A 21445-nucleotide genomic window follows, 5' to 3' on the forward strand; every position below is an offset into this window, starting at 1 on the left:
GAGAATGAAATGAAAGGTCAGGTAACTAGGGGCTTGTGCATCGTTAACTGGATTACTGGGATTGACAAAAGTTAACCCATTCAAGGTCAATAATGTACTACTGTAAACTACAGTACAACAGGACATATTAAAAACCCTTTCTTATAAACCACACACAATCTCACCAAGGGTGTTCACTCCACTTCAGTAAAAACGTATATAAATATTTATGAATTTAATACATTCAAATATATAGATTATGTATCATATTCAGGAATCAAGGACAGGGAGTTTAGTTTCCTTTGTTAATCTCTTGTACTTTCCATAAGCTCTTTCCATAATTAAAAATGTGAAATTGTGTTGATTCTCATGTTTTTATTTCACACTGCACATTTTATACATGGCATCATGTTTTGTTTCATTTGATTTGATTATTACCTCAGTCTTATGTAAAGCACTTTGAAACTTAGTTTTGCTTTGCTACTGCCTTTTTTAATAGTTTTAGCCGTAAGCGACATTTTCAAAATCACGTTACCTTCTGTAAGGGAAGTGAATTCAAAACCATAACCATTTATCAAACAAAACAAAAATCAATCATACCCAAAAAACAAACAAAACAAAACAAAACAAAAACATGAAAATGCAGTCCCCTCAAACTTAAAAATAAATGATTAAAAACCTCAAACAAACCTTGCACACATATTCAGCAAAACTAAATGGTTGAAAAATGAGTTTCCTCAAAGGATGGTGCCCATATTGTGCAATAGGGTAATTTGTAACTAGTCAGTGCAAACAAAGCCTAAAACCAATTTATGTATATTAGCTGTCTAAAGGATATTTCTGTAGTGTAATAAAATTACCATATGACAAATGTTGTCACAGTGATAACTTCAGTGTTTTCGATACGAGGCTCTCCTGTGCTGTATATTGTATACTAGTTACATGCAAACCATTAGGCAACACTTTACTTGGAGTGTATGTGGCACCATAACCACAACACTGTGCATTATGTTACTAGGCCATTTAATATAGGATGACACTGCATGCATTACAAGACATTTTGTTTGAAAGATCCCTCCCACAGTGTGTTCAACCTCCACAGTTCTGCTACAAAATGTATTAAAGAATGACATGTTTTGGTTATGAAGCACTCTTGATATCGCTATGATATGAAACAAGTGCCACCCCTATGGCTAGCCTCTCAGTCAGTCAGTAGTCAGGTGTTCCTGTTCATTTAACACAAAAAATGTCACATTCAAGTATCGCCTGTCCATTCTGAAAGGAAGTCAACATTGCACTCAATGGCTGCGTTTAAAAATAATGGAATCATGTGGATCCAATGTGGATCTTAGACTTACTGTAAAGTGAACAAGTCTGTGACTCAAGTCATGTATGACTTATCTATGACGTATAACTCAAAATGTGGGCAAGGTTTCAGCCTGAATCGACCCCTGTTGACTTCCATTATAAATTATAGGTAAATATTTAAAAAAATATATAAAACATACGGTATGTGGAACAAAATGCATGTAAGTACTAAGTTAGACTACTAGCAGCGTACACAATAAATTAGCTCTAAATACACACACACACACACACAAACACACAGAGACCCTCTTATAGATGGCTAGCCTCCAATAGAGCCATGTCGTAAAAAGGTATTGTAACTGAAAAGACAACCAGCAGCACAGAATAACGAATAACTCCATTGAGTTGCATACCACATAGCTTGAAGCTAATGGCATGTAGTTGAAGCCTGTGACAGCGTTTTCCACTGTCTTTTGACCAAATTTAACCCAAGCCTTGGACACTTTGTCAGTGGACAGCAATAAAAGTGTCTGGGCTTAACACTTGGGCGCTTAATTAAGGCTCTTCTAGAAGGAATTTTGCCTTAAGATGGTGTTTTTTAAGAACAAAATCTGCTGTGGCATGCACTTTTAGACTTTCACTTCCTAAACTAGATGCCTGAGGTAGCTGGATCCTCTATGAATGGGACCATAGATGCAGACAGAGCTAAATATTACACCTGAGGTCACACTATGACTCAGTCTAAATCCTTCCATTATCTATTCAGCCACAACCCTTTGCAGCTGTCACTTAGTCTTAAATATTAATTGCAAACTTACGGTTACATAAAATCCTCAGTGCTAATTTAACTCTGAGATTGTACAAATGTAACCGTAAGGGTCCATTTTGTTACATTTGTACACTCTCAAGAGTTACAAATAGATAAATATAGTGATCCCTCTCCAAGTACTTATTCCTTTATGTAACCTTCCTTCATGAATAGCTGACCCAAATTTCAATCCATCTAGGACGCCTTAATGCTTGTAATGGTCTGTAGTCTAGGCCCTGGCTGACTGCACAGACAGAGTGACGGACAGGGAGGTAGAACTTTGCTCTAGCCCGCTCCTTGTTGGACATTCGTCTCATAGTTTCCCTGGCAGATTCGGACACGCTGGGTGAAATAGCCAGGGTCTGAGATGGCCCGCAGTAGGTCATTCTGTACCAGGTTAATGTCGTAGAGCTCCGAGGTGAAGGCTGTACGGGTCTCACTGCTGTCCGGGGACAAGAAGACCTGGGGGGGAAAACCCAGCGATGAAGGAACCCGAGAGGATAGAACACATGAAGAAGAATATATAATATTTTAAAATATTTAATATCTAAAATGGATATTAACCATGCTGTCGTTATCTCAAATCTATCAATTCTAGTGTCTGTAGCATACATGTTAGCATGTTAATAAATTAATGTCCTCTCATGTGCATTTTTATATATTAATATAGGAGATCCTAAAATGAAAATGCATCCTAAAAGGGAATGTACATGTTATGTCTTTGATGTTGTTTAGCTCAGTTTTAATGTATGAATCAAGTCTGTCCTTAAGCTGAACAGAAGTGTGACAAGAATCCTGGAGCTGCTCCACAGACAGTGAATAATGCAACAACTCCAAGAAAACTATGACCATGATGATTTGACTGGGAAGTATTGGCACATTCAACTCTTGATGATCTGATTTAAGGAAGACAGTTCTGTGTGTGTATAAGGACATAACTGTCCAAAGATCAACAAAACAGTACGACAGGACAGGTAACTGTACCCTGGGATGGACGATGGTGTCCTCGTCATTCTGTCTGATGTTGTCATCTATGAAGATATGCTGAACGTGTGGGTCAAAGGGATCCACCCACAGTGGCTTTCCTCCCAGGATGGAGTATGTGTTTCTAGCCCACCTTCAGAGAATGCAGGAAAGATAGATGAGGGGATTGGGGGAAGCAATAAAAGAGACAGAACCAGTGCAGAGTCGGTGACAAAAATAGCAAAAACTAGAAAAAGTGCTCCTCGGAGCACAAGTCTCCGCCAGGTCAGGTAGGTTATTATGGCCTCCTGGTGGCGCTATAATAGGCCAATGTGAAAAGGGTGACATTTCTTCCTCGGCCTAGTGGGAATGTGTGTGCAAAATTTCACAGAAATCGCACACTGCGTTCATGATTTGAGGAACTTTGTTCAAAACGGACCTATCCTGCAAACTGTAGAAGCCAATGTTAGCCAAGTAGGATAGAATATGAAATATCGGACACATCCATCTTGATCACATGACTACAGTATAGAGAGACTGTGTACCGATTCACGTGATTTTTGAACAGAATCTGAAGGAGTAAGAGCAAAAAATGTGTTTTACAAAACTCATGGTGGCGCTCTAAAAGGCATATGTGAAAAATGCAGGGCAAAGGTTTTTCCTTGGCCTCTAAGGAGTGTGCATGCAAAGTTGCACGCAGATCGGTGCAGTTATAGCTAAAAACGTGAATCGGCCTGTTATAGTGCCACCATGAGGCTGATTTGAAAGTTTTCAAGTGACATTTCTTCCTGGGCCAAGTGGGAATGTACGTGGAAAATTGCACGGAAAGTGCATGCTGCGTTCATGATTTGAGGCATGTTGTTCAAAATGAACCAATCCTGCTAACTTTGGAAGCCAATCTTAGCAATCAGGATGGAATATGGAAAATCTGACAGATCCGTGTTGATCACAAGGCTATAGAGATACTGTGTACCGATTTGCGTGTTTTTTGGAGAACATCTGTAGGAGTAATATCAAAAAATGTGTTTGGCAAAAGTCGGCCTTGTGGTGGCGCTATGACAGGCTGATCTGAAAAAAATCTACAATCTAACAACATATTGCAATGCGTTGTGCTATTAAATTGATTAGTTTGACTAACTATTGCAGCTATAGTGAGTTGCCTACTGTAGCACAGCTGCATTACTGACAAGTGTGTTGTCTGTACCAGTCAAAGTGGTCTTGGAATCCTCCCAGTCCATGGACTGAGCTGAGGTATTGGTAGAGGCCTCTCTCTCCATCATGAGTCGACACACGCTCCTCAGCCCGGCTTAAAACCACAGACTTCTTACTGCAGCGGATTTTACCTGGAGTCGAGTTCACGCTGAGCTGTGGGGATCGTTATTCGTTAGAGGACGAGGCATTTGAATTCTGTTAATGGAACAGAACAAAGGCAGACTTCTTTGAAATGACTTAGGCTACGTTCTAAAACTGCTGGCAGGTTTCTTATGAAATGTGTCAGTAAGGAGGACAGCAGTTCTCTCCACTGACAAACTAATATGTAAAAGTGGGAGAGAAATTGTGGAAATGAAACACTCCCCAAAAACCTGCAAGCTGCATAAAGATGATAAGTAACTCAGCTTTTGCATGCTATTGCAATAACAAATATCCTTCACTTGTACTGTATACAGGAGACCAAACACTGACAAGATAATGGCACAGGAGGCCTGGACTTTACGTTGGTATGTTCTCCTCTAATTGCAGAAAAGAAGAATAAGCTTCAACACCTGTGCAACTGACTGATTGTGCTTCTCGGTATGCGTCTCATATAGGGCCCATGGATGAAAAGCAAATGACAGGAGACCGCTCAGTGGCTGCTTTTGACTGACAGTTTCATAATCTGTCAGCTCCTCCAGCTCCTGTCCTCCCTACATCACTCTCCTCCACCCATCCCAATCAATGTGTCTCACCTCAGTAAGCTGACACATACGTACTGTATGTGTCGGCCTAGTGTGTATTACTCACACTAGGCAGGTACTTTAGGAGAAGAGTAATTTTTTATGATTTTCCTTTTTTTTGTTTGAACATTTTTGGTTGAACAGGCAAAATAAATGTATGAGCTTTTAGATCTTTTTCTTTTTGCCATTTTGCAATACGCCCCATATTGTGAGACACAGAGATTATGGGTATTTCGGGGTCCTCTGTAAGGAAAAGTGTGTTGGTATCTGTTTGGACCATTTTTGTGGGGTTGATTTAACACTTTGAAAATGTAGTCTTACTTTTCCAGTTCAGCTATTTAGAAGAAAATCTGAATCGCACCAAGTTTCGTCATTGATGAGGGCTGACTAAATGCTAACAACCAAATGGCCTGCGAGTTAGAAGAGCAGAAAAAGGTACCTGATAAAAATGTACACATTCTCAGTGTACAGTTCAGGTGTGTTTAAAGACCAGCCAGCCAATGCCAGGATTCAGCAACACTAGTTTAAAGCCTACCTTGAGATCAGGCAGGTCGGGGAACAACGGGTGTGTCCCCTGGGTCACTGCCCTGGACACGGCATTCAGCACACGGGGAAGGTCCGAGCCGAAGGTCCGGAACAGAACAGCAAACTCCCTCCCTTCCGCCACCAAGTCTTTGAGCAGCTGGAAGAAGGATGGCAGGATCCAGTAGTACAGGCGTCCGTCCTCTCCTCTCACCGACAGCTCCTTGTCTCCCTGCAGGGACAGACAGACGGACAGGTAGCGCTCAAGTGACAAACAGTATATCTCATTGCACGTTCTTTACAGAGTGGGTTGAAATCCAATCCAGTGCTAGAAGACTAAGCATTGTAGCAGTAAGCCAAATGTATCTGTATTATATTGATATATTGTTTAGGATTTTGGATAATATCATGATATGGCATAAGTGTTATCTTTTCCTAGTTTTAAAGGCTGCATTACAGTCAAATGATGTAATTTTATGAACTTAACTGAATGTTCTAGCTGTTCTATTATTTCCATTTACCCACTTTGTTATTGTATGGGCAGCATTACTGATGATTATTTTCTAGTCAAAGAAATGTATTATTTTGTCCATAACGTGGACAAAATCATGATCACCTATGGATCGCCTATCCATACTTTAGAGAAGTGGCTCCAGAACACAGTCTCCAGAACCTTTTAATCAAATAGAAATGACTATCAATCCAGACTGCATGCAGCTGACATCCTTGACATCAGTGAGTCTGAACACTGGTACTCTAAAAACGAGACAGGACACACCCATGAATCACTTCTATTTGCAAGCTCGAGACAGTGTGCAGAATCCACTTCTTCGTTTCTATATGGTTTCTCTCGAAAAAATAGCCTTTTCTATACAAGCGCGCAGAAGCTTCTTGTTTATATAACCATAACCATTACAAAGCAGCAAACTCACAAAATCTGCCACAGGTTTAATTCCCTCTTAAAGCTGCACAATGTAACTTTCCTGTTCTACCCCGGATCTCCTGCCCAACTGTATGTTCTACCACTGAGCTAATAGAGCCTGACTGCTTGCTAAGGGGACAAATTGAATTTTGTACTTCATAAATAAAAAACATCACGTGGATGCACCTGGGACGTATCATCAAGTTCAAGTAAAACTTCATGTCAAACTAGACACAGGGTCTCAATAGAAGAGCAGGGAGACCAAATACAACCACCCTAATTGTATACAAGTTATATTGTATACCATACCATACAGATTGAAAACAAAAAAAAAAGTTATATGATACAGCTTTAAGGCAAAATCCCATCTAATATTTGGACATGATTGGGTTTACCAGACTTTCCTTCCATTCTTTTACCATTTGCTCTCTCTACGTCGTCCTCAGACGACTATGCTGGCTATTCTTTATTTACTCTGGGAGGGTACAGTATATGCCAAGAACTGTCTTGCCATTGTGAATGACTGTCATATAATACTTTTGGTTCTCGTATAGGGTTGACCCTCAATAAGTCTCTTCTCCCTGTTGTACATGGATGCGTTCTACGTGGCACTGTCAGCTGTTAGTCGGGACACAATGTGACATGTATATGTCATGCCTTCAGGCTTCAAACCAAGCCTGGATATGGAACCGTCTGACTGACAGGCAGGGATGACGAAAATAATCTGAGAAACGTGTTTGTCACATAGACAGCGAGTCTCAATGAGTCACCAGCATGCTTTGTGTCCTATCTGAGGTGTCTTGCCTCTAAACCCTCAGGCCATCGAAGAAGCTCCAAGTGCTCATCCAGAATGGCCCGGAAACGTCGGCCCGCTGCAGAGGTGAAACCCGGTACCCGTCCAAACTGGGAGTAATAGCTGACAGCACCCTCACAGGGTGGGAGCAAGGAGGGAGAATCGCTGAGCCATTCCCATTTCCCTGTGTATGGGGGAAGAGAGCAAAGGAAAGGGTCAATGAGTGGATGTGACTGTGGACAAACAGTTTGATGTCAAGATCCGCTGCCTCTGACACTACACAGCTTGTCCATTGAGTTCACTGTAGCCAGCGTTCTGGAAAATATTTTTGAATGGAAATAGCCAACTGCTTTATTAAGTCAGAGACATAAGCCTATTATAACAGGGTTAACAGACAAGATGCCCCAGTACTATTGCTAGTGCTATGTTGTTGTTGTTGTTGTTGTTGTTGTTGTTGTTGTTGCAATAGAATTAAACATTTGAACACATTTCACAAAATGTCTCACTTATACATACATTATTATAGCTGCCTGTTGCTGCCAGCCTAAACCTAGACTATTTACATTGTAAATTGCACTCCAGAGTTGAGTTTTCAGCCCAGTAAGCCTACTGTACCTTTGTCCATCTGTCCCCATGTCACAGTGGTGAGAAAGTAATCCAGAGCAGCCACTGTCCCTTGTCCTGTCACGGCGTCTGATACCAGTATGGTGTTGTTGAGATCAACGTGAAGAACAAGCTTCTTTCTCCTACTGTTCAAACACATTGGTCCAGGAAGTGTCAATGGCTCAATGACGTTATTACTGCTGTCTGACAAGCGTTCATTAACATCGCCCTGACACTGATCGGTGGCCCCGTTTTCCACATCGTCGCTGTTCTTTGCGCAATCTGCCATGATGATGGAGAAAATATGGAAGATTCAGATTTTGAGAAGAGTTTAGTTCCAGTAATAATCGTGGTCCGACCGGCTTTTCGCCATTCGACTCATGATTGACTTCCTCATTCTTCTTCCAATCCTTAGCTGCTGCTGTTGTCCACCAGATGGCAGGGAAGCGCGCCCTCTGCTGGTCCAGTACTACCGCTGGATGAAATTCAGGCCAGGCGTACAACGGCTTCATAGGTTCTCAACCAGTGGTCCTTGAGGGGTCCCAGGTGGTCCCCAGGGGAATGGAGTTGGTAACCAAATGGACCCTGTCCCTTATAGATATTTAACTCTTGAGAGTGTAAATTAAAACCAAATGGACCCAGTTACAGGTCCATTTGGTTTTATTCTACGCTCCTAAGAGTAAAACATATTGTTAAGCATCTGTATTTCCTACTTAATTAAATAATTATTTTGACCAACGTTTGCCTGTTATCTCTCCTATGGTACCAACATCAACACATCATGGAATTGAGGACAAAATCGAATCCAAAGATAACAAAATATTCTAAGTCTTGTGAGTCTGAGAGTCTAAATCTCATCAAATTGTGGTTCCGTGGCTCAAATGCAGAATAAATAATGGACCTTGAAATGAAAAGGGCTGAAAACCACTGATCTACCTGACTGACTGTAGATCAGGATGTCGCATTAGTGGATCAAGCAGACAATTCTAATAACACAGACAAAGACATCAATCAGTTTTGTGATGTGCATAACACTTTTCTCTACAAATAGTCAATTTACATTTTGGCTTCATTATTAATATTAAATGATTGACTGGTGGATATGTTTACTGTAAGCTTGGTTGGCAATGGTAGGTCACTCCAGCCTTGGAAAAGGCAAATAGATCACATGCCCCAAAAAGATGCCAACCTCTGGATTTCTCAAGCATCCGTTATCACAGTGAATTGATTTTGATGTTCTGATGTTTGACACTCCCAAATTCTTATACGACTAACATGAGAAAAGTGAGAGGTATCCAATCAATGTCAGGACAGGATGCCAATTCAGACAGTAGAAGTGCACACCACCACCCATCAATGTCAGCACTTCTCAAAAAGGTTTTTATTTATATTAGCCATTTATATCATATTCACAGCAGCATTCTTAATGATCCCCACATTATATATGCAGTCCGATACAAAGGAAGGGGTGTACGAGACATTTCACTCTAACAGAAATAAAGAAATGCAGAATTGGAAGAGGACAGTATTTGATACTACAAGACTACTGTGTGTATGAACATGCAGTCATGCACATTTCAGTGTATACCAAGCCTTTTAAGATCGCATCCACAGGAGTGAATAACTAAACGAGTACAAAAAAGGAAAACAAGAGTCAACTAAAGTAAATAAGTCGAATGAAGTTGTTTATGAAACAGACAATAATCACGTGCCCTCTGTGTAGAAAGAAAACAATCAGGTCTGCATACATCACTGTTTTTGTTGTTATTTTTTACATCAATTGCTACAATTTCAATCCAGATTACAGAAAACAAAATACAACAGACCTCAAGTAAAAAAACAAAACAAAAAAAAAACATACACTTACACACACATAGAAACACTACACACAGTCCCCCAAATTTGCTCAATGCATATTTTCCCAAATTACTAACAGTAGCTTGTTTAATGAGATTGTTTTATGTATCCAGACCATTGCATTCCTTCACAAAGGAACAGCTTGGTCTGGTCAACATTACAAGAGGTCTTAAGCCTGATAACCAGACCAAAAAGGTGCATTTGTCAGTGGCAAACCGGTGTGGCGTAATTCCAATAACATAATCTTATAGTGAGCAGCAACAAAGAGCTCGGGTGGGGGCAACAGGAGTGTGTTAGCTTCTATGTGTGCATCTATAGGCATTGCATGATTATTACCTATACAGCTTGGAAGTCTGTATCAACGGCCCATTATACATACTGTATATGAAGATCAATAAATGTGAGTTCAGCAATACAGGCCAGTGGGTCTAGTTAGCATTGTGTCCCTGTTGATCTGTGCATGATCTGAAGATCTTTCATGAGCAAGTACACAGTCCATTTCCCCAACTGACTACCTCCAGAACTTCAAGCATTGCACCGTGGTTGGAACACCCCATAGATGCCCATGTATTAGTAAGCTTGGAAGTGTCTTTTTAGCCAAGGGCCACTGTCCACAATCGTCCCTGCAGAGATGTCGGTTGGTAAATCTCCACCCAAAACCAGAGCCAATGGCCCTGGATGGCCTTTGTTTCGTCCATCCACATGGCGATTAGTCCACCTCCTCCATGTTGCTATAGGACGGAGCACCACACTCCCCAGAGTGGGAGAAGAGGTCAGAGGGCACCTCTGGGGTCAGCGTAGGAGGTCCTTCAGGGTCCAGGTCTGTCCCGAAGAGTGCCTGGCTAGAAGCCTGCAAAATAAATCAGTGTTACAATAAATAATGCGAGTTGTCCCCCACCCCTCCCCCTTCTTTCACACTCAGGGAGGTAATACCGGTCCAGGGATGTCACAAAAAACACTGCAGAGACTATGCTCTCAAATTTGTTGATAACAAACGGGGTAAAGTTTGATATGATCAGTCAGAAATCAGCATCCACTAAGACTTCCTTAATAAAAACGACTGAAACAATAAGAACATTAAAGGAAATGGATTTTATTTTCAAAAGCAGTACCATGCTTTTTCTATTAGAGACCAGCATTTGGATGGAGCTACCTAGATGTGTTATTACATGGAAGTGATGTATTTTGCCTTCTTTTTAAAGCAACTCGGGAGTGTCCTGAGGATTATACATAGGAAGAGCTCCATTGAATTACAGCTAAACGGATCTTCAGTTATTCCTACACAAGTTAAATCATGACAATTAATCAAAATAAAACAGACCCTGCTTTATGGCTGGTATTTTTAAATTGCCTTCATTTGCACAGTTTTTATAGCTTTTCAGGAAGCAGGCCCATTAAAGAGAGACAGAGAGAGAGAAAACAGTAATCATCAAGCCCATGACAAGCACAAAAAAAAAACGTCCTAAAATGATTGGACATGAACCGTCTCCTGTTTTTTAAACAGGGCACCTGAACATTTTATACTTTCTGATTTACACTCACGCAGATTAATGTAAGACATAAAACACATGGTAAAACTAGATGAACTCGCGGTTGCATATTTGAGTGAAGCACATAGTAAAGTGCACTCAGTTAAGAATCAACAGCAAGCATAGGTGGGTTCACTTGCCTATATAGCAGCAAGTAGTAAGATTTCCCTGAGACCCATTTTAACACCATTGACTACATATAAATAACACACAACCAACACAACACCAGAAGAAAGAGCTTGTCCTTGAGCAATTCTGAGTCTTAACCACTTGAGCCCTATTTTCAAAACATTTAGGAAATGTTCAAATATAATGACATGCCCAAAATAGGGACACCAGGGTTAAAGGGGTTAAGATGTTAAAACAATAGACAGCTGTAACAATGGGTCCAAAGACTTAAAATGTACAGCAACTTCACATGCTCATACTTAACCTTAAAGGGGCACTTCACCAATACGCTGTTATAAATGGCATTAAATCAAAGATATTTACGTTCATGATCGTACATGTAACTTAACAGATTTACAATGAGTATCTTTGATTGTGCTCTCTTGATGTGACACAGCGGACATAGTTCAATGTAGCTACAGTATATACATATAACTACAGTATATACATATAGCTGACAGAAATGATTAAAGTGTAAAACGCTGTTCACTCCCAGAGTGTCAGCCATATTCAAAAGGATAGGATATTTTAGGTAAAATGTCCATTTAAAAGGTTAACTGTCAACTGAACCCATTGTACTGGCTATAGTCGCTTACATCTCTGCAACTTTCCATACAGTACATTCAATCCTCCCCCAAAAAAAGAATTCTGCAAATTCATAGATAAGACAGCATCTCCTTCATTAATAATTACCACGTCATTGCTTAACTCAGGCATGATTGGGCTGCATTGTCAAGACAGTATCTGCCTTATTGTGCAAGAATTCAAAAGGACACAATGGTACCTTGTTAGCATCCTGCAAAAGTTCATCCTCACAGTTTAAAATCACCTACTGGCTATGGCTTGAAATACTAGTTGTCACAATGTTGAACATAATACAACATTGTGACACATTTTAATAATACCAACAGAACCAACAAAAGTAATACAAATAAAGCTACTGGCTCCTGAACCGGCAGTATCCTACCCACGATGCATTGCAAAAACAGCCCGAGTGGAGCCAACCAATGCTAGGGTATAACATTAAAATGGTTGTGTTTCGCCATCAGATTAGAGACGGTTACTTTAGGTATGGGGTTTGGTGTTGCTGAGGTCAGGGTAATGATCTGGTACAGAAGTTTGCCAACGGAAGCCAATGACATCATGCGACCTCAAACTGTATTGAGGTCATGGATTCAGAGCTTGTAGAATTTGGGTAGCTGGTACCGGTACAGGAGCCACAATCTTAAAGAATCATGTGCGAGGGCAGACTAAAGCACTTATACTCAAACAAGCAAAATATAATTTGGATGGAAAGATACATTAAGGCTCCTGAATCAATACACTGTATAAAAGTAATGGGTTAAACTCTTCCCACAAGGAATAGGGGGTATATTCTACATTGTATTGTATGTCCTATTGCACTTGTATTCAATCATACGGCGGTAAGCTTTCTAAAACAACCCCCTCCCCTATATTTCATCCATCTTATATTTTCCACAAAATTCCTTCTTTACAGTGATGTGCAACAGTGGAAAACCTCTGCAGCAACAGTGCATGAGGGAGCCTTTCTTCATGGTTACATCAGTGTTATATTTGTATGTCTACCTGTTTCTTAATTCTTATACTGCAAAACAAGGCTTTGTGCAAACAAATCAATGTCCATTTTGGCATGTTATTCCATTACTTTCTACATTAAACACATTTGATAAAGTTACAGTTACTGTACCCTACTGCCTGGATTAAAAGTCATTGTGCAGGGAATTGTGGCCGTTTACAACTAATCATGTATATACCATAGTCAAGGAGGAAAAGAACAATAACTGATTTGTTTCAAAATCTGCTCAGACAGTAGAGACAATACAATTCATAAAGGCAATGAACGGAATAGCGTATATCCTATTTCAATGGTCGCTAACAAGCTCTCTAGCTCTTGTACAGTAGCCTAAAATCTGTACTCAGCATGACAAGACACCACGTGTATCAGTGGCAAATTATTGCTTTTAACTAACATTTGAAGTTCAATCCACCCTTTTTAGTGTACGCCATATTTCCATGTGTGAAATAATGCTACTGGTGTTTTAAAGGGCTGAGTAAGTTAAGTCATAAATGCATATAATTATGTCTGAAAATAATTAGTGTAGAACAGGTCCCAACTACACTGAAAACAGTCCTCATTCAACAAGTAAGTATGAATGATGTTCTAGCCGTTACCAACAGGTCAGACCCGGTGGGCTTTGTAAAGCAGAGGGTAGAACAAGTTGAGGAGCAGGGCGAATATGGCCACCAGTGTTCCTAGAGCGAAATATCGCACGCAGTCATCGTCAGGATAATCCGACATCCTCTGCCTGCGGTGCCGCCTCGCCTGTCCCTCGGCGCCATATTCCTCTTGCTCGCCTCGCCGTGTCACCGTCCTCCCGGCCTGCCGCCTCCGCGGGCCAGCGCGGAACAGGCCACGGGGGCCTTCGCCGAGAAGACCCTCCTCTTCCTCTTCCTCCAGTTCCCGCCATATAAGTGAGGCCTGCGATTGGCGGAAACCTGTTGTCAGCTTCTGGGAAAAGGTGTGGTCTGAACAAACTATGATTACAGTGACAGAGAGACACGCTCAGCCTACCCCAGTGTCAATCATCACTATCCTACACAGTAACAACAACATAAACACCCCATCTTTCACTGTACATTTAAGTGCACTGCATGAATACACAAGTGATCACCAAAGAAATGATTCCTCTCGATTCTTTGTTTTAAACTGGCTAATTGTCAGCAGTATTTAGCAACACTATTTTCTATTCCACTACATATCCCTGATTACAGTGAGTCGATGCTAAGAGACTAGTACAGAAAAAGGGTGAGGTGCCTTCCAGAGATGCAGGAGGACAAGGAGACATGTGGAGGCAGTTCACATGATCACTTAATAGATGGGCAGACATAATCACACTGTACAATCACACAGTACAGTGTGTGTACAATGATATTGTACACACACAGTCATACTGTAACCCCAACACAGAATAACAAAGTGCTGTTCAGAAAGAAAAGGCTTGTTTGAACACCAGCTTAATTCTATGTTGCTTTGGCTCACAATTGACTTCACACACAGGCTTACATTATAAAATTGATTTTAGGAATCAATAAGCCCTTAGAAAGCAGGGGGGGGTTGAAGCTAGTTAATTTGTTATTCAATAGAATCATAGGGTAACCCTCCCCAAACTTCACATCTTCTAGCTATCGACCACACAGGGCGCCTCTAATAGACGCAGATCATGTGAAAAGAGCTGAGAACGAACAATATCCCACAGCTAGGGAGACAGAAGAATCTGGATTTGGAAATTAAACTGTAACGCCAGAGAGTATGTAAAATCTGCAATACTGAGAGAGAGTGGGGGTTGTGAGAGAAGCCATGTTTGGCCAAATGGAAAATATTTTATTACTGCCTTGAGCTCTTCAACTGCTTTAAGATCTTGTGAAAATGTTCAGTGAGGTAAGGGAGCAATTCTCAGGGGTGGTTTTGTTCCTCCGGGCGGTCGAGCAACATGCCACCGAAAAGGGAAAGGAATGCAATTTTCACATTCTACCACAGTGTTAACTCATTTAGTGCCTATGACGTCTGAGACGTCACGTTTTTCATAAGCCCAGAGTGCCAATGACGTCTGAGACGTCATAATTTTTTTTTTTTTTTTTTTTTTTTTTTTTTTTTATGTTCAGAACCCAAGATATCATGGTTTGAAGATGTGCTGCTCCATTCACTTCTTGTTTAACATCTTACTGAAAAAAGCTGTATCTCGCTTCCTAAGCACTTTTTTTTTTACAATGTATTTTTGGCTCTGGCACAGGGGTGATATAGCCAGAAATATTTTTGGCACTGAATGAGTTAAGCTAGCCGTGAATGTTCTATACACAGTTCTAGTCCAAACAGCATCAAGACGATTGATCAGAATTTCTGTCTAATTGCAGGCACTGCAGTGCAATCTCTATAGTGGGATTGCACTTGTTTTTGTTATACGTCACATGGCATAGGCTGAGGCAGCCAGCCATCTTGTCACATTCAACTGACCTCAACCTCAACCTCAAATTCAAACATCAAGCATCTAAAAAGGGTGGAATCTAGTGGTTAGCCTACTATGTGAGGTGCACTGTTACTGCAGTGTAAGTAGTAAGCTATACATACATTGGATTACTTTGTTTAATCAGAACATAGCTAGCTACAAAATACATTTTCTATATCTTCTGCACCTAAAATAAAATGTTATCTGATGAAGACCAAATCAGATAGAGACGTGGTTTACCATTAATCAAAAGGTCTTCACTCTCACTGTTTACGGTGCCTGGTGACTCAGCAGACCATTATACTACTTGTGAGCATAATACTAATTCGAATCCAACTGACGCCCATCTTGTCTTGGATGCCTATCATCTCTCTGCCCTTGGTTTCCTGCCTCTCTACACGGACCTATCTGAAATAAATCATAAAAATGCTGAAAATAAATCTTTAAAAAAGCAGGTCTCTCTGCACGTTCAAAGGCACGTGTGAGGGAAAACTGTTGATGGATTGTTCTGTCATTATAAAGCCAAAATCTTTTAGTCAAGATATTAACAATGAACTCCTCCTGGATGCCCCCTGTCCACAAAAACTATAGTATGAAGCAACAAGAAACAATCCTTGCCTTATGTTGCCATCTAGTGGTTACAGGTGGTATTGCTAATGCTGTGTAAGGTGACCAGAAAAAAACAAATTGTTCAATTGCAATGTTAGAATGTCAAGTTAGCTAGCTTATGTAGGTGAATTAACCATTGAACAGGTCATTTGAGCCCTTATCACCCCCTTAGAGATATGGCATCTTGAGTCCTGTTTCCAACACCAATCAACTCCCATCAGGTCATACGTAAGCAAAAATATAAAGATGTTGTCTTTAAAAGCACTGGGCGCTTTAATTATTCGAACAAGAATGTATAAGATAGTTACCCATAAAAGCTGTATCAAGCAGGGATTAATTGACCTTTAAGTGACTGTATTATAAAACACTCTTTTTGAAGTGTCTCCAACTGCTAATCATTTCATCTTTATTTATTTCATTTATGGTTTTACATGATTACTTTCATTTACTTTTTTTATTATTTAATTTTTTACATATTCCACAAATGAAAAGGAGAAGGAAAATGATGAATCTTACTAATCAAGACTTACCCATTATTACGCTCAGTGATAAAAGACTAATTTGAAGCTATAATCCATACGTTTTATGTCCTCTCCAGATGGAGAGAGCTAATTGCAACTCAGTGTAACACCGTGGATTCAAACCTGGGCTCTTGGCAGTGCCGCAGACAGGTAGGTGTCTTAGCTGACACCAAGGTCTAAATTTCTCAATGGAAGAGTAGGGAGGCAGACCACCCATAAGATTCACTAAAATAGGTTTGAGGTTAAAATCAGCAATACTATTCAGAGACACTTTATACTGTATTAAGCTCTAGACACAGACTCACAGAATCAACAATTCTATGGAACAGCTATTGTATTCAATGTACAAGAGAGCACTGAGTGTACCGACCTAGAACCAGTTAACGCGTCACATAAATCATACAGACAGAATACAATATTTATTGTTCTAAAAAGTGTTGTTCTTAAAGTGGGGTACGGGGACCCCTAGGGATCCTTGAGAGCGTTCCAGGGGGTCCCCAGCAAAATGAGGGACATTTTTCTGTTATTCAAAAATAGCCAATGTACAAGCTCTGCTATTTTCGAAATCTTGATAAATCTTCTCTTATGGGAGTCCCTGGCACCAAATCTTTTCAAACGGGGGTCCACGACAAAACAAATATCATTTTGGGGGTCCTTGACTTAAAAGTGTTTGAAAACCACTGTTCTAAAGTCTTGTTAAGTCTCAGCTGCCCCCCACCCTCCTCACCTGGCTGGCGGTGGCCCCAGCAGATGTGGGCGACTCTGCCCCGAGTGGTCCCAGAAAGCGCGGCGGCCTCTCCACGGGGGAGTTCCGTCGGCGGTAGAACAGGACGTAGGCGTAGCGTGTCACCACCTGACTCTCCTCCACCATGGTCACCGTGCTGTCGTCAAAAAGACGCCAGCCTAGGGGGTTAGAGGAAGGGAACGATGAGGAAAAGTGGAAGGACAGTCAATAGGCTCTATGCACAGCAGCCACATTGGACAGAAATTGGGCCCCTTCCTTGCTTCCTTCACAGGTGTTACCAATGACACTAATGAAGGCTCTGTTCCATTTAGTGTATCACAGTGGTTCTCAAACTTTTTAATTTCAAGGACCCCCATAACTCTGAGAGTGTACAAATGGAACCAAATGGACCCGGTAGGGTCCATTTGGTTCCATTTGTACACTCTCAGAGTTACACCCTCTCAAGGAACCATGAGGGTCCCTGGACCACACTTTGAGACAGACTAGTATTTCTAGTGAGCCAACATGCACAATATCAGCACCCTGACTCTGTTTGACCAGAATGGAACAGAGCCTTCATTAGTGTCATTGGTAACACCTGTGAAGGAAGTCAGGAAGAAGAGACCCAATTTTTCTCCAAAATGACTGCTGTGCATAGAGCCTATTGGCTCTGTGCATAACTGTAGTCCAGTTTCCTGTTTCCCACAGCTTCGTAATATAACATAAAACCTGGTTATGACGAATAACCTGAATCACCTTTCGACACTAACAGCTGTTACGTTGACCAATTACTGCATGGATAGAATGATAAAGGAACAAACACTGATGAAGGCACACTGAAAACAGACTCACCGACGTCACTACGCTGGCTGTTCTTATCGCTGGGCAGGCGTGCGTATGCTGTGTAGTGGCCCCCTATCATGCCCCCGTAGTGGTTGATGACGGCGTACAGGTCGTAGATGGGGGGATGCTGCATCTCGTCCTTCTGGCCAATGCAGAACTTACTCAGGTCTAGGTTCCTAGAGGCCAAGAGGACATAAAAAGGTGAAAGGTTGGAAATATGTCAAGCATTAAATGTAGGACATTAACAGCATATTGTATGAGACACATCAAATCAATCCGGCAATGAGCTACGGCCTATTCCCTGTAACTGAAATGAAATGAGATGTAAAGATAAAGGAACAAACATCTGTGTTATGGTGTGTATTCATGTGTGTGTCTGCATTTATACCTGTGCTTATGTGTACACCTGCTTAAAGTATAAGGCAGGAAACCCCTGCTCGAATGCTACATAGGTGTGTGTGTGTGTGTGTGTGTGTGTGTGTGTGTGTGTGTGTGTGTGCGTGTGCGTGCGTGTACCTGACGGGGAAGTCGACCATGTCGTTGATCTTGTCCCTCCAGATGAAGCTCCTGAAGGAGAAGCGTTTGAGCTGGATGATCAATACGTTGGGCAGACGCCACAGCAGAAGCTGCTTGGAGGCCTCGCGGTGCTGCTGGCACTTTGGACAGTACCTTAACCACAGAGGACACAAAACGCACAACACACACACTGTAATTAGACACAGCTCATTAGACTAACTAAACATTAGATTAGGTGGGATGGGAAACATGGGGGGCATTGTGCAAATGTAGCCGTGCTCGCAGACAGCACGACAATCACAGACGGGGTCAAAATGCTGGTGCAGCAAATTAGGATCTTACATGGCTCAGCAGCGACAAGAATCACTCTGACACAAATCGCAGTTAAGTGTCCCTAATTAAAGGCATACTTTAATTAATGAACACGTTCATCAAGCTTTAATTAGACCTGAGGCAGATTCTAAAAGCGCCTTCTAAATCCTGACCAAGGATTTCTGAAAAACGTTAAATTGTTATTATCTTTTTTTAAGAATTATGTTTCTATGTAATGTAGATCGAAAACAGGGAAAGTGTTTTCCATCAGTGGGAGAATAAAGATAAATCCTACCATGCTTCCTCTGGGGCCAGCACCTCAGGCTTGGTGAAGAGGTTGAGGCACTGCTCCAGGGTGAAGTGTCCGGCTCGGGCCGTCTCACTCAGGGAGCCCTGGTCCTCGTCAAACTCCAGCTCCTTGGAGCGTACCAGGACGTACTCCTTGAGACGCTCGTTGTTCTTCCACACCAGCTCCAGGATGGCGTCCTCGGGGAGGTCGGCCAGCACGTCCTCTGCACAGGGGAAGGGGAGACATGTACTTCAATTGTAGCCCATTAGCTTTACATCATTTTACATGATTTTTCTAGTTGGTCAAATTCAAATTCTTCAAACTAATCCAGGAAGTGTACAAATGGAACTGTACACTTTCTGAAGTTTAATTAAGAATTTTACAGTGCACATGTATAATTAAAGGAATTGACAGCGAGGTGGACTTTGCTCTTTACCTTTCTCTTCCACTTTCTGTTCCTTGCTGTTGGAGTCCAGCACAGAGATATAGAACTGACAGGCATGACCGGAAGCTGACTCGCTGGGTTGCTGGTACCCTGTCACTGCAGCTAGGGAGAGGGAGACAGATGGAGGGAAGAGGAAATGTGAGATAGGTGATAGAGGTACAGAAATTAGGAGGTATGAAGCATTCAGTCTTTTCTCCTGTACCTTCTGGCCGTACCGCCTTCTCACAGGACGTCTCCTTCTCAGCCAGGGGGTCCTGGGAGGAGCAGGAGGTGGGGGTTGAGGTGGGGGGTTCCGAAAACCCTGAATCCGTAGTCTTGGTGGTGGAGAGTGAGGTCTGGGAGGAGGAGGGGGATGTGAGGAAGTCTGGATCCCCGGGAAGGAGGGCTGAGGCCTGGGCAGACTCGGGAACCACAGATGGGCTCTCCAGGTCTGAATCCTCTGCTTCCACTGCAGCGCTACCACCTACGGCCTCGTCACCTGGCACCAGGCTCTCGGGACAACTTGATGACATTGGGAGGAGGTCTGCCCGGCACTGGGACGTCTCTGGGGATGTCCTGCCCGACTGGAAAGGAGGCTGGAACACGTTGACTGAAAACCTACAGAGAGATATGGATGAGGTCACGTTGACTTTCAACCCATTCTGAAACACATGCTAGGTTGGCATGACCTAAAATATTCATAGCTCTCGTGTTCATAAAACACCGGCTATAAAATTGTTTGCCCTGTGTCCATCATCTCTAACATAAAGGACCTTTCAAGGTTGTTGGCTTAATAAGAAGACACCAACTTGTACAGGCTTTCAGCATGCTTAGTGAGAGAGTGAGAGACTTGTCCTTCTGAAATGGCTTTAAAATGGAGGTCAGGACGAATGAATTGAATAGGAATTGGAGTGAACTGATTTTAGATCAAAGAAGCCAACACTTGCCCTTTTGAGCTTATATATCTATTAAAGTGATATAAACCAATATTCAGTGTCCTGTGGTACTGTACCTGGAGTAACCCTCAAGCAACTGGGTGAGACGGGCGTAAGTGAGTCGGGACTCGGGCACACTGACCAGGAAGGGCAGGCCCACATTCTCCGAACAGGGTCGACACAGGCCCTTGTGCATTGGCCAGTGGTTCCTCTGACAGACTCTGAGGAGAGTGGAAATTAAAAGCAGGTTCACAGAAGTTCATCATTTAAACATAACTGAGTCAATTAAAAAAAGCATTACATTATCTTTTATGTTAAATGCATTTCTATTCTCTTATTTGTCACAGAGATACAGAGATGCCAGGAAAAAAATGCCATATTTTTGGGTCCAGTCCTGATTTTGGAGAGTCCTAGACCACAGATTAATACCGATGTTTTATCTATATTTTGTCAAAATGCAAAATTGCTAAAATTCGCAAAATCTTGCAACATCCATGAGTTGATGTCAACAAGGCAGGCCCAAAATAGGGATGCCAGGTAGACAGTTAAAAATCAGGACACATCAGCTACATAAAGAAACTCACATAATGTCCTAGATATCGGCCTAGCTCTACTTGGTAGGTGGTTGAACTCACTGGTTGCAGTAGCCCACACGGTAGCAGCGAGTGCAGCGCTTCAACTTATCCTCTTCAGACAGAGGAGGTTTCAAACAGGCTGAGCACTTAGAGATGGGGATACTGGGGACCTGGAGCCTCTGCAATTCACACACACACACACACACGCATACAGAGAGAGAGAGAAAGAAGGAATATGATCCAGAACTCAGATTACAAACAAGCCCAACTCTTAGTTGATGTGATT

At 41.8% G+C, this 21445-nt stretch overlaps 2 protein-coding genes across 8 annotated transcripts in view; both read right to left on the reverse strand.

Annotated features, from left to right (window-relative positions):
* Positions 1–334: 334 nt before the first annotated feature.
* On the reverse strand, positions 335–8219 carry LOC311053991 (uncharacterized protein). Of its 2 annotated transcripts, XR_014601701.1 has the most exons (7): positions 7845–8219; positions 7241–7413; positions 5528–5746; positions 4263–4423; positions 3080–3212; positions 608–2557; positions 335–466 (listed from the first exon to the last, which is right to left on the reverse strand). XR_014601701.1 is itself a non-coding variant. In XM_084069836.1 (6 exons), exons 1-6 carry the CDS (start codon positions 8119–8121, stop codon positions 2381–2383), a joined length of 1140 nt encoding a protein of 379 aa, XP_083925962.1. In that variant the 5' UTR covers positions 8122–8219; the 3' UTR covers positions 335–2380. The 2 variants fall into 2 exon arrangements, 1 of the variants encoding a protein (XP_083925962.1); XM_084069836.1 differs by having other exon boundaries at positions 335–2557.
* A 966-nt stretch (positions 8220–9185) lies between these two features.
* Positions 9186–21445, reverse strand: part of usp19 (ubiquitin specific peptidase 19) — a 31172-nt gene continuing 18912 nt past the window's right edge. For 4 of the 6 annotated variants that reach the window (XM_084070450.1, XM_084070451.1, XM_084070449.1 and 1 more), the window contains 9 exons: positions 21220–21338; positions 20662–20805; positions 19873–20267; positions 19662–19772; positions 19232–19448; positions 18625–18777; positions 18118–18284; positions 17269–17444; positions 10546–13916 (listed from right to left, as the gene is read on the reverse strand). In XM_084070450.1, coding sequence (XP_083926576.1) covers positions 13587–13916; positions 17269–17444; positions 18118–18284; positions 18625–18777; positions 19232–19448; positions 19662–19772; positions 19873–20267; positions 20662–20805; positions 21220–21338 — 1812 coding nt within the window. In that variant the 3' untranslated portion in view covers positions 10546–13586. The other 2 variants (XM_084070454.1, XM_084070452.1) reach the window with 2 other exon arrangements.

Source organism: Gymnoscopelus microlampas (genome assembly GCF_963454915.1).
Source record: "Gymnoscopelus microlampas genome assembly, chromosome: 10".
In the NCBI taxonomy this organism is placed as follows: domain Eukaryota; kingdom Metazoa; phylum Chordata; class Actinopteri; order Myctophiformes; family Myctophidae; genus Gymnoscopelus; species Gymnoscopelus microlampas.